The 11,069-nt window shown below is 39.6% G+C and overlaps 1 protein-coding gene across 1 annotated transcript in view; it reads right to left on the reverse strand.

The window, feature by feature from the left end:
• Positions 1-10,679, reverse strand: part of TTC27 (tetratricopeptide repeat domain 27) — a 96,554-nt gene extending 85,875 nt beyond the window's left edge. Inside the window, exons 1-4 of the mRNA XM_044452137.1 lie at positions 10,471-10,679; positions 8,849-9,032; positions 3,099-3,228; positions 1,883-2,023 (exon numbers count right to left, since the gene is read on the reverse strand). Coding sequence (XP_044308072.1) covers positions 1,883-2,023; positions 3,099-3,228; positions 8,849-9,032; positions 10,471-10,561 — 546 coding nt within the window. The 5' untranslated portion in view covers positions 10,562-10,679. The remainder of the gene's footprint in view (positions 1-1,882; positions 2,024-3,098; positions 3,229-8,848; positions 9,033-10,470) is intronic.
• Positions 10,680-11,069: the final 390 nt, after the last annotated feature.

Genomic DNA, 11,069 nt, shown 5'->3' on the forward strand with positions numbered 1-11,069 from the left:
TTTAAAGCATCCAATGGGCAATTTAGTTACCTGATGTGCTTTGTAAGTCAAGCCCCAACTTTGCTGCTTCTGGCCAGTGCAAAGCAATTACATTATGACAGCAGTAGGCATCAAACCATGCTAAGAGGCTCTACTACTTGAAGGCAAAAATATCTCAAGGAACAGTCACATGCAGTTTATTAAAACTGTCCTGGAAACACCTGTCAAGATGGATATTGTACTATTTCATGGAGGACACAATGAAATATGACTTATGCTATCAAGCTGAATAAAGAGGGTACATACATATACAGGAGACCTTGGTAGAGAGGTTAACGCTTACATGTTGACACTTGGTTTAGGAACCCACAAGGGTACAGAAGATGTTAGAAGCTGCTAACTGCCTTCAATGTTTCAAAGGTAATTTTTTTGTCACCAAAAGGTTAAAATGCACAAGACCAACTTGTAGAAGAGACATTTATACATCAACCCTAATAAAAATGTATTTAAGTGAGAACTGTTATCTCTTTGAACATTTATCAGTATTCCATTTTCCATTTATCAAGTGTCATCTATGTGCACAAAATACAAACAAAGCTATTAGATAGTAGATCAACTCAGAACACAGTAATAGGAACTCTCCCACAGAGCAGGTGAAACTGAATGCATTTATTAAATGATTTGTTCTAGCTCTTGTGACTGTCTGAAGGCCCAAGACAAGACCTGAATGTGGAATGACACTGTCAGCAGTGAACAGAAAATTACTTTTAATATCATGAATCAAGGCAGAAAGGCTTGAACAAGGATCCTTCACAGTACTCAGGCACAACTTGGAAGGCAACCTAATGCCTAGGAATAGCAGATGGACTGAGCCCTTTTCAGGCACTAAAAAAAAGCAGAAACCAAATGTTCTCCAGGCTAACTGGCCACATAGCAGAAATACTGCATGACCAGATAGCTGTTGCCTGAATAAAATGTCACAGTGCCCCGAAATGTGGGCAATTCAGAGAATGCCACTAGATGCCAGAAACGGGGGTGTGCAGATCCATGCTAAAAGCTGGGGATGATGCTCAGCAGCAAACTGATGAGGAGGTTCTGAGTCACAGAAAGCATATCAATGGTCAGATGGGAGCAAGAAGGTAAAGTGTATACCAGCTACCTCAGAATGAATTAGTAATGGAATCTTTTTTTTAATAGCATTTACAGCAGGACTCCCATATCCCATCTCAGTTACTGCAGTTTCATTTAAGCAAGGCTGACTGTTGGCCCTCCACATTCGTGGGAATTAGGGGTGCAGGACCCCCACAAAAGTGGAAGAACTGTGAGTATCTCTAGGGAACTATGCACTCTGTTTAGGCATGCTATGCTCTTCATCTCTGTATTAGTCAGCCTCACTCACATGTATTATCACTCAATGGATGCAAAGACTCTAGAGATATTTGCACTTTTCCCCTACAGATATCCACAGTTTTTCCACTTCTGCTGGTTTCCTGTGCGCCAACCCCCACAAATGTAGAATTTGCTACCATCTAGGGTTTCAGGCATCTGCTGGGGGCTTGGAGCCTATCCACTGTGGATATGGGATCCCGCTGTATTTGCTTTCTTGTTCTCTATTACAAGACTCTTACAGGATCTACTCAATGTTCTGGTTCTATACTCCACTGCTACAATATGGTTTCCAAACTTCGAAATTTAAGCACAGTTTTCCCTTGGACCTATATGCTACAGAGTTCTACATCTAACCACTTCTTTCAAACTGTTTCCATCTTAGTGATCTTATGCTTATCATATGAAATTTTTAAAAACTGGCAGAAGAAGCACACACAGGGCAAACAACAAAAAGAATCATCCAAACCAACTAAAACCGGGAAGCAAAAAACAATTTCATCATGTTTTTCTTTACCTGAATAGCTTCTAGCTTATGTCTCAAATTCACAAGCACTGTTCTAGCTAACAACAGCAAGAAGGAATGGGAAGTCAGGCTGTAGACCGATTCACCATCTAGAACCAGCACAGTTAAGATAGCTGTAGACAATGTTGCTGGCTGCAAAGAGCAAGCAAAAAACTCATTTTAGACAGAGTCAACATTATTTTACAAGATGTAACAAAACATGTATGCTCAACACAGCAGTTTGTATAAATATACAAAAAAAAAAAAGGTACCACACTGACAGGAGAAAGGAGAGAATGGAAGCCAGGGAGGCAGGAGGAGGCAAGAAAGAGAAGTCAGAGAAAGAGGAGAAAAGAAAGGGGAGAGGGAGAGGGGTATGCACATGTGTGCATGCACACGCACACTGAGAGAGAGAGGATGAGACAGAATAAAAGACAGTGAATGGAAAAGACAAGCCAAAGGGGAGATGCCCACATTGAGCATTCCTTCATTCATTCATTCCCTAGTATTTTTCCCCTCTTGCAAGTAACACGAGATGGCTTACATAGTTGCCCCTCCTGCAGTCTATCATCACAACAATGCTGTGGGGTAGGTTAGGTTGAGAGCCAGTGAGCTTTTTGGCTGAGTGGGGCCTGGGACTCAGATCTCAGGAGCCCCAGTCCAGCTTGCCAACCACTCCCCTGCACTGGCATACTGATGAGGGCCAAGGTTTATGAAAGTTTCAGAATCTTTGTTCATAGCTCATGAAACCACATAAATCTCCAGAAAGTGCATCAATTCACTATGATTCTAAAGACTAAGTAGGATAATACAGGTTAACAGTCGTTCAATAGAAATTTAGTGTAAGTAACAATTAGCAAAAATAAGCAGAACCAACTTCCTTTATTTCACAATAGAAACTTTCAGCATATTACCAATCAGAAGAGATGTAATAACCAGGATATGCCCGAAGAGTTTTCATTAAAACCTACTTTGAACCTTCATGAACAAGCTGGAATGAACTCTAATGGACATCAACCTCAAATGTAAGAACTGCAATTAACAAGATGCACCCACTCTTAATGAAATTATGTAAGCTGGATCAGTGCTTCCAAAGGAGTTTAGCAAGCATCATACTCTCAAGAATCTGGCTGACTTATACACCAACTTGTCAGATCCCTAGTATTAGGAGGGTATTCATCAAGCAGTCACTGTACTGTTTACGGGAGGGGAGGGGAGGGGGAAGTACCTCACTGTATTGTTGTAACAATTCAGATGGCAGAAAGTCCTGAGGTCGTAAGTCAACAGGAGGTCCGGTCCAGTTGTTCTGAACAAACAACTGCAAGGTGCCCACACCAAGGAGAAACACCACACTTTGTCTGCAAGACACAACAGTAAGCAAGCCTTGTCATGCTGAACAAATTCTAGGTAAGCTCCAAGATGCAGAATAAAAATACTTCCAATAAATAAGAAGCAAATAATTCTATTTTTATTACCACTGCTTTATGGGTATGAATGAATTCTGGATAGGAACTCAAATGAGCATTAAAAACTGACCTGCTCCTTCCCTGTAAGTCTTTAGTTTAAGAGATGGAAGGCCCAAATGATTGAGCAGAGCATAATTCTCTGATCTGGGGATATATATCAGCATATATATCTGAAGAAAATTTCCCTCTACTACTCTTCAAGGAAGCCTGTGCATTTTGTCTTTCTGAAGTACTTCAAGTCAAGATTAAATGGGTTCATGTTAGCCCTAAGAAACGTTTGAAAAACATCTTCATTTCTTGCCTTTCTGAACTTAGCATGAGTGTGGGAAAATTTCCCTGCCTTTAATTGAGGCAGAAGACAGAAAACCAACATCAGAGAAACTGCAATTGTAATGAAAATGGAAATCAGAAAAGGTTTAGTAACAAATATAACATTGGCAAGATGTTCTGGGAATATTAACACACACAAATAATAGAATAAGTTAAATAAAATAAATCCTAGAGAAGCAAAACCCTGCAACTCCCAGCATGTTTCAGCCAGCACACTTGGCTGGGACATGCTGTCACCTGTGCCTCTTTTTTAAAACGTTTAAACTTTTGTAGAACTGCACCTTAACAGAGTATAACAACATAATTGTTAAAAACAGCAACAATTATGTTATGTATTATGCAAGTGCATGTATGCTTAAGATCAATGTATTAAAAAGTTCAGGTCATTAACACTGAAATTTAATGCACATCTACTCCACAGAAAGTCTCACTGACTTCAATGGAGCTTATTCCCAGGTAAATAAAATATATACGTAGTTTTGTTGCTAATGAGGTATCTGAATTGAGTAGTAGACTTAAATAATGTTCTGATACAAAAAAACAGCCACTGCATCAGAAGATAAGAGTTCACAATGTGGATAAATGCTGTTCTTCCAACAAACCAGTCTTCAGAAGCGTACACTAGTAAAAACTACATTATCCAGATGCAGCATAGACATGTGTGTATAGCTCACTAATGTGGATTATCTGGAGATTTCTGAATTGAATTTTCCTCCAAAATATATTCCAATATCCTAAACAGACAGCACAATTTAGCATATTTATTTAATTTACATTTTGTAAATTGTGCCTTTCCAGTTGCACAAATTACCCTGTCCTAAAAGAAACTAAGTTCCAAACTTTGCACAAAAGAAAAATTCAAATGACGTTACATATGTGCATGTGTGATTACTTGTGTAACTGGTTACACACTGTACCTACACAAGGACTTACACAAGTGAAGCAAACAGCAGAGTCCAGTAGCGCTATACACATATGTGGAATGATGCTACTGGTATTGTCATGCCCCTGCTGGAGGGATTCTCCAGTGTGTTTGCACAGCGAGGAGCTGAACCACACTGGATCCTGCTGATAAATTTACATGTAATACTTTTAGAGTTGTTCCCCAAGAACTGTAAATGCACCTATATGGTTGCTGTGGAAACTGATCCAGAATGTGCTCTTCTTAGGTTCTTACTTGAACTTAAGTATTTAATTAGGAAAAGGATGAATAATGCACATAGACAGAGCAGTCCCACAGTCCCTGGGAGAGTTGGGAGGGAGGAAGAGGCCTTCGGGTCCAGAGGATTCTGGTCCATCTCACCCACAACAAGGTAGGTCAGCAAGAAGAGCCAGGAGGCTCACCTAGCTGAGAATTGCAGGAAAAGGAGGAGGAACAGGAGGTACTTTTCAGTTCTGTCTGCTTCCTGTCTTGCCCACTTTCTGCCAGCAGGCCACAGAATAAATAGAAGTCTCCAAGCTTGGAGCATTCTATTCAGCTACAATTTCTACAATCCCAATTTGTTTAAAAGCTTCCCATTAGCAACATGCTCTTTTGAGTGGCTGTTACAATATAAAATCAACAAATAACATTTGAAATAATACAATTAAAATATCATAATCAATAGACAAAATAAATTCACAATAACATAATCAAATAAAAATTAAGATTTCACCTGTTTACTTGATTAAATAGACATGATTCTTGATTTCATAATCTGAATTTGGGATTCTATTTTACCTCCCTCTTTATGAATCACCAAAATATTTGTATCTCTTTCCCTGACTAAGAAGGTAGAGTGAGTTAAATCAAAGCAGTTTAAATAAGCCAAAAATGGGTGGAATGCTGCCCCATAGATGGAAGCTTGGAGTTTCAGGAGCATCCAAATAACCAGTGCCCTATCAGGCTGCTTGTGACAAGGTGGAATGAACAACAGGCAATTTTTACCTGTCCTCCTTTTTAATTTTTCCCCTCTAAACAGGCCTCTGTGGATCTTTCAGCTTACTCCCCACTGAACCCAAATCACAATTGGTACAGGATTGCAGCCTAAGTACACTCTGTACAATCTGGGGTTTTTTCTTTCAAGCATCACTCATTTCTGCTTCACTCTGTCTTGACCCAGTCTTGTCTTCGCAAAAGCAAATTAAGAAACAAAATTGAAATCCCTTAGGATTATACCCTAAAGGTGTATAAACATGACAGAGCCATTAATTTGTTTTTATGAGACCATTAAGTGTAGGTTAAGCATGTTGATATTTAATTTTCACTACGCCATTTTAAAATGTAGCATGTTATTTTTTTAATCCAAACTCCCTGATTTAAATAGAATACATCCATTCAGTTTAAATTGATTTTTCTTCACCCTGCCTTTGACAGATAATCACTTGCAAAACACTGGGTAAAACCATCTGTCTCTGCCAACTGATGGAATGGCATCTACTAGCAGAGTTCATTGAGACCTTCCCAAATGTATTTTGTTAGTAATTACTACTTTTTGTTTTTTTGGATGTGGAACATCTTCCACAGTTAAATAAATAACTAAAAAAAACTACATCGACATCACTGGCACAGATGCAAGTGAAAATAGCACCTAAGGGCCAAACTGATCAGTATGCTTTCTGCAACATTTAGGATACCATGTTGTCAGCTATTTTGGTATACATCATGCATGTTACAAGCCCTGTATATGATAATCACTTAAAACAGGAATGTGATCAATGGGGAACAAAGACCTGCAAATCTACCTTATCCATATGGCTTATCATCTCAGATGCATCTCAGAAGGCCAATCTATGCATGATCACATGGGCCCAGTGGATCAATCAGGACCAAGATGCAAAAAAATGGGATGAATCTGAATAACTCCCCACAAAAGCCTGCTCATGGAATGAGGCCATCCTTTCCCTCCAACCCACTGCAACTCCTTTAAAAACTCTCTGTGGAATCACGGACTAGTGTGGGATATGGCCTGAGAGGAACTGTTTTCCACCTGCTCTCATCAGACCCAACCACTGATTCTTTACAAAATAAAAGATACTACAGGAAAGTTAAGTTTTTTAAAAAAATATATGTCTGCATGAAGTGAATAGAAAACTAACTCTTTTTTTTTTTTCAATCATCCCCTGTGGATTATGGGACTTAAAGTTTGCCTCCACTGGTATGACTTTCCTCTATTTGCAGAAAAGGATTTGCCTCTCAGATAATATTTTGATCTGCCTCATCTTCTTTTCCCATTTCTTACTTTCCCTTTTCATCCTCTGTCTATGCTTCTGCCTCCTTTAAGGTCATTCAGAAAGTTTTAAAAACTTAATCCTAGTGGAGTGTGTACATGTGCGCATGCACATACATTTGCATGAGAATGCTTAAGATTTAACCCTAAAACCTTAAAAAAAAACTTCAGAGAAACCATAGCAATGTACATCCCTCTCTCTCTTTGCTAGATTGCAATCACTGAGAAAAAGTAAAGCAGGTCAGTTTAAGTTTAGAATATGATTACCTATGTTTCTGTCACCATGAACTGGTAAAATCAACAGGAACCCCAACAAAAGTAAGGTTGAAATACTAGCATACAAGGACAAACAGTTCAAGAAAATTTGTCAGAAACACATCATGTCTCATATTTAAGTCCCACAGTAAATCATTGCATCAAGGTTAATATGTCAAATAACAAAAGTTATTGAAGTCCTTAAAGGCACAATCCTATGCATGTTTGGGCAGAAAAATGGCTTACAACTCCTAGTTTGCCCAGCCAAGAATTTTGCCTGGGGCTTCTATCAAACTTGGAATTCCTTTTATTGTCGGCTAGAGAAACGGGAGTATGCATAGACTTAAATATGTTTATGGATAATTATAAAAAAAAGTACAGGGGGCTGACCCAGTAGGTCTGATGCTTTTGATGATTGATGATTTCTAGTTTCTTTTTGTTAGCTAGTAGAAAAATAACAATAAAACTTACTTTAAAAAAAAGAATTCTGCTTAGGGCACGATGGGAGCTCCAGGCCTTCTTTCTGCCTATAAAAGCATAGCAACTGTGCCTTAAGCCTACTAGACACTGACCAGCTATGTCTATCTTTAAGCTTATATTATTTTCATAGTTTGGGGTATATTTAGGGGCTTGACTCTTTTGGAGTTGTATTTTAAGTAGACAAGAATAATAAACTGACAGTGGACAGGATTGGGCCAATATGCATTCTCATTTTATCAATAATTTCAGGGCTCTGCTGTAAGACACAAAACATCCTACTCTCTCAGGTATCAGAAGAAAACGTCTTCTTTCCTCAGTAATTCTCCCAAGAATTTTAGTTTCAGACTGCTTGAAATTTGGTACTGTATTTTAATTCTTTGTAGTACTGCTTAGTGTTACTTCAATTTCCCTTTACTTATATACTGTAATGTTAACTATTTAAATATTATGCTGTATTTTATGTTTTTAATTGTTCTCAATTGTTGTGAACAACCCAGAGAGTTTCAGCTATTTGATGGTATCAAAATGCAATAAATAAAATGAATAAGAACAAATACTTTTATTCAAAGTTGCAGTTTTTGTTCAAAGATATGTTAAACCTTTTGCACTATGTTGAGCATACTTCTAGCATTGGACAAATGTCCTTCTGTTACATAATGACAAAAAGTTTCGAAAGTCAATTATCAGAAAGTTATAGAAACCTTGGGTTGTATCAATGTTCATCTAATTTTTGCCATTCATTTCAATCATATACTTTAAGCATAACTGACATTCAATACAATCGTACATCTAACACTTTTCCAGTATATTTGACACCTGTTAAAGCAAAACCAGGCCCCCTTCCATCTGTGCGTTTGTTGCAACTCCTCTGTTGTTCATGCTGGAACATCATTTCCTTGCCACGTTTGCGTCATCATTTAAAGCGAACTCTTCATCACAATGCACAGAAAGAAGAGGGAATGGCTGACTCAAAGGACAGCTTGAGCTATTCCCACATTAAAGTTGAAGTCACTAAGCAAAAGGGCAATACAGTATTGTAATATGCACAGTGTAGTGCAAATGCCAAAGATTAAACACCCAGATATTGTCTGAGATAATTTCAATAATGTGTGCTAAGATCCATTCAAAACAGGTTTTTAAATTCAAGCAAAATCTTGCTATTGGCTTCTATACTGTCAAATATTATATTTTCAAGAGAGCAATAAAAGTATTTCTTTTGCAAATAAAGCTATTTTTACCTTTCCATAGAATCAATGTCTGCAGAAGAATAGTCCAGATAACCCTGAACCTGCTTTTCTAAATAGTTGTCAATGGTTTCTTCTTCTGCTCTTACAGGTCTCGTGAAGATATTCTGGACTGCTTTACTTAGTAAGATGGCTTCATAATTCCCTTCCAACAACAACTGCAACAAGGACCCACTTTCTAAAATAAAATACATCAATGTGAAATTCTTAAGAGCATCCTATGCTTCACATGGTTATCTGACACATAGAACAAAAAGAATATTAAGTGCTTTTCTAATTACTTATGTTATATCTTGTGTTATAACATAATTACTTGTGTTATATCAAACAGTGTTCATATTCCACTCTTACGGTGTGCTTATTGCATAAGTTCTTTAAAAAGACAGATATTAACAGATACATAAAAGCTTTCCATCATGCATCAAGCTTCAAGCAAAGTGAAAATAACAACCTCCTGTTTGCTCTGAGCCCTCAAACATTATTTGAGACTGTTGCAATGGCTTTTTAAAAGTTGCACCACTTTTAAAACAGAATAGACCCCTCATCTACAGCAATGAACTACAGCAATTGTTTAATCAGCTAACACCTTGTTGTATCAGAAGAATTCAAGAATTATTTTCTCAGTCACACATTGAGCAGTAGTGTCAATAGAAATAAAAATACAACATGTTAGAGATGCAACGTGATGATTACAATCACCTTTACAGAACTCTATTAGTATGATCAAGGTGATACTGTTAGTTGGGCATACTAAAAATGATGGCTTATTTGTCATGCTGGTGCCTACTGTGAGAGGACTTGCAATGTATCACAGGAGTGATTAATAGGCTTGTGGCAATCAAGACAATTCTTAATTAAAAACAGATTCTGTGAGAAGATCACTGTGAGGAACAGAATCACTAGACTTGTGCATCCAAAGAGCTTTCCTATCCCTATTGTCTGAGATTGTAAGCAGAAAGCAACATTATATACATAAGGGATAGTAAAAATTCAACCAATCACTTGCAATATGTTACAGAACTTAAATATCTCAGGGACACTCTGCATCCGAACAAGTGACCATATGAGGCTTTAGTACATGAAGTTTCTGTTTTCTTTGCAGTTCCGAAGAGGGGAGAGGAAAAGCAGCAGTGATACCCTCTGGTTGTCTCCCACTAGTTTCACCTTTCGGTAGTGCAGGAGCAGATGTCTACAGCGTGGTAAAGTGAGAAGTCACAAACTGTCCGTTCCGCCAATCCATACCCTTACCAGTCTCCACCCTCACCGCGTATTACCCCAGTTCACCACTGGATGTTGCACAGCTCTGCAATTAATGGAGAGTGGCTGTCCAGATGGAATAACTGTCCTGCAAGGAAACCACATCTACAACTTCTCCCGTACCCTCTGGGAGGCACATAAGTCCTTCCCTTCCTCCACCCTCCACCCAAGCTCAAACAGGCATCAAGAAAGATAAACAGAGCAGGAAGTCAGAGACCTTTCTCATGACGTGAGCTGAGCGGGGCTATTTATTCCAGCCCACTCCTTGTGAAGAATCTTGAAAGGGAGCGCAGGAGACGACGTGAGCATGAGAAGTGGGCAGCGCCTAGACAGCCTGATCTGGTTCGGCTCAGTCTTACCTGCAGCCGAAGCCGCCTCGTTCTGTTTCCACCGCGGCGACTCTGCCGCGCTGGGAAAGCCTCTCAGTAACACCCGCTCCAACGCCCGCATCTTCTCGAGTCGACCTCTCAGAACAGGGGGAAGGATCAAAACGAAAACGCCGCTTTCCTCTACGCGTGGCAAGAAGGCTGCCAAGCTAAACCCATGTGCGATTAGCGGCCTCTGGGAGCTGCCATGCCAGTCACGCTAAGCACTCTGGGAGGAGGGCGGCGACGCATGCGTAAGAGCGCCGGTCGAAGACCGGTGCTGGCGGAAGACTTCCCAAGCGCACGGGAGGAGGTGCGTGGGTGGGCTCGTCTCACGTGGCAAGGAACGGGATGGGTGGGAGTCTGTGATGTCGCACGTGTTTACTCCAAAGTAAGCATTCCGCGGGGCTCTCTTGAGCCTCCAGTTCGCCAACAACGGTGCGTTGGGACGCGCTTTCCGCCTTCTCCAAACGTGCAAGCAGTGCTGGGTCATTGAAAGTCTGTGCATCTGTTTTGCAGCAGCCCCATTGGTATGAATGACCGTCAAGCCTCCAGATCAGACTCAAACGAGGCATTTTGCATCGTTCCCAAGT

The sequence above is a fragment of the Varanus komodoensis genome, unplaced genomic scaffold (genome assembly GCF_004798865.1).
Source record: "Varanus komodoensis strain SLA01 unplaced genomic scaffold, ASM479886v1 scaffold1, whole genome shotgun sequence".
NCBI classification, from domain to species: Eukaryota; Metazoa; Chordata; class Lepidosauria; order Squamata; family Varanidae; genus Varanus; species Varanus komodoensis.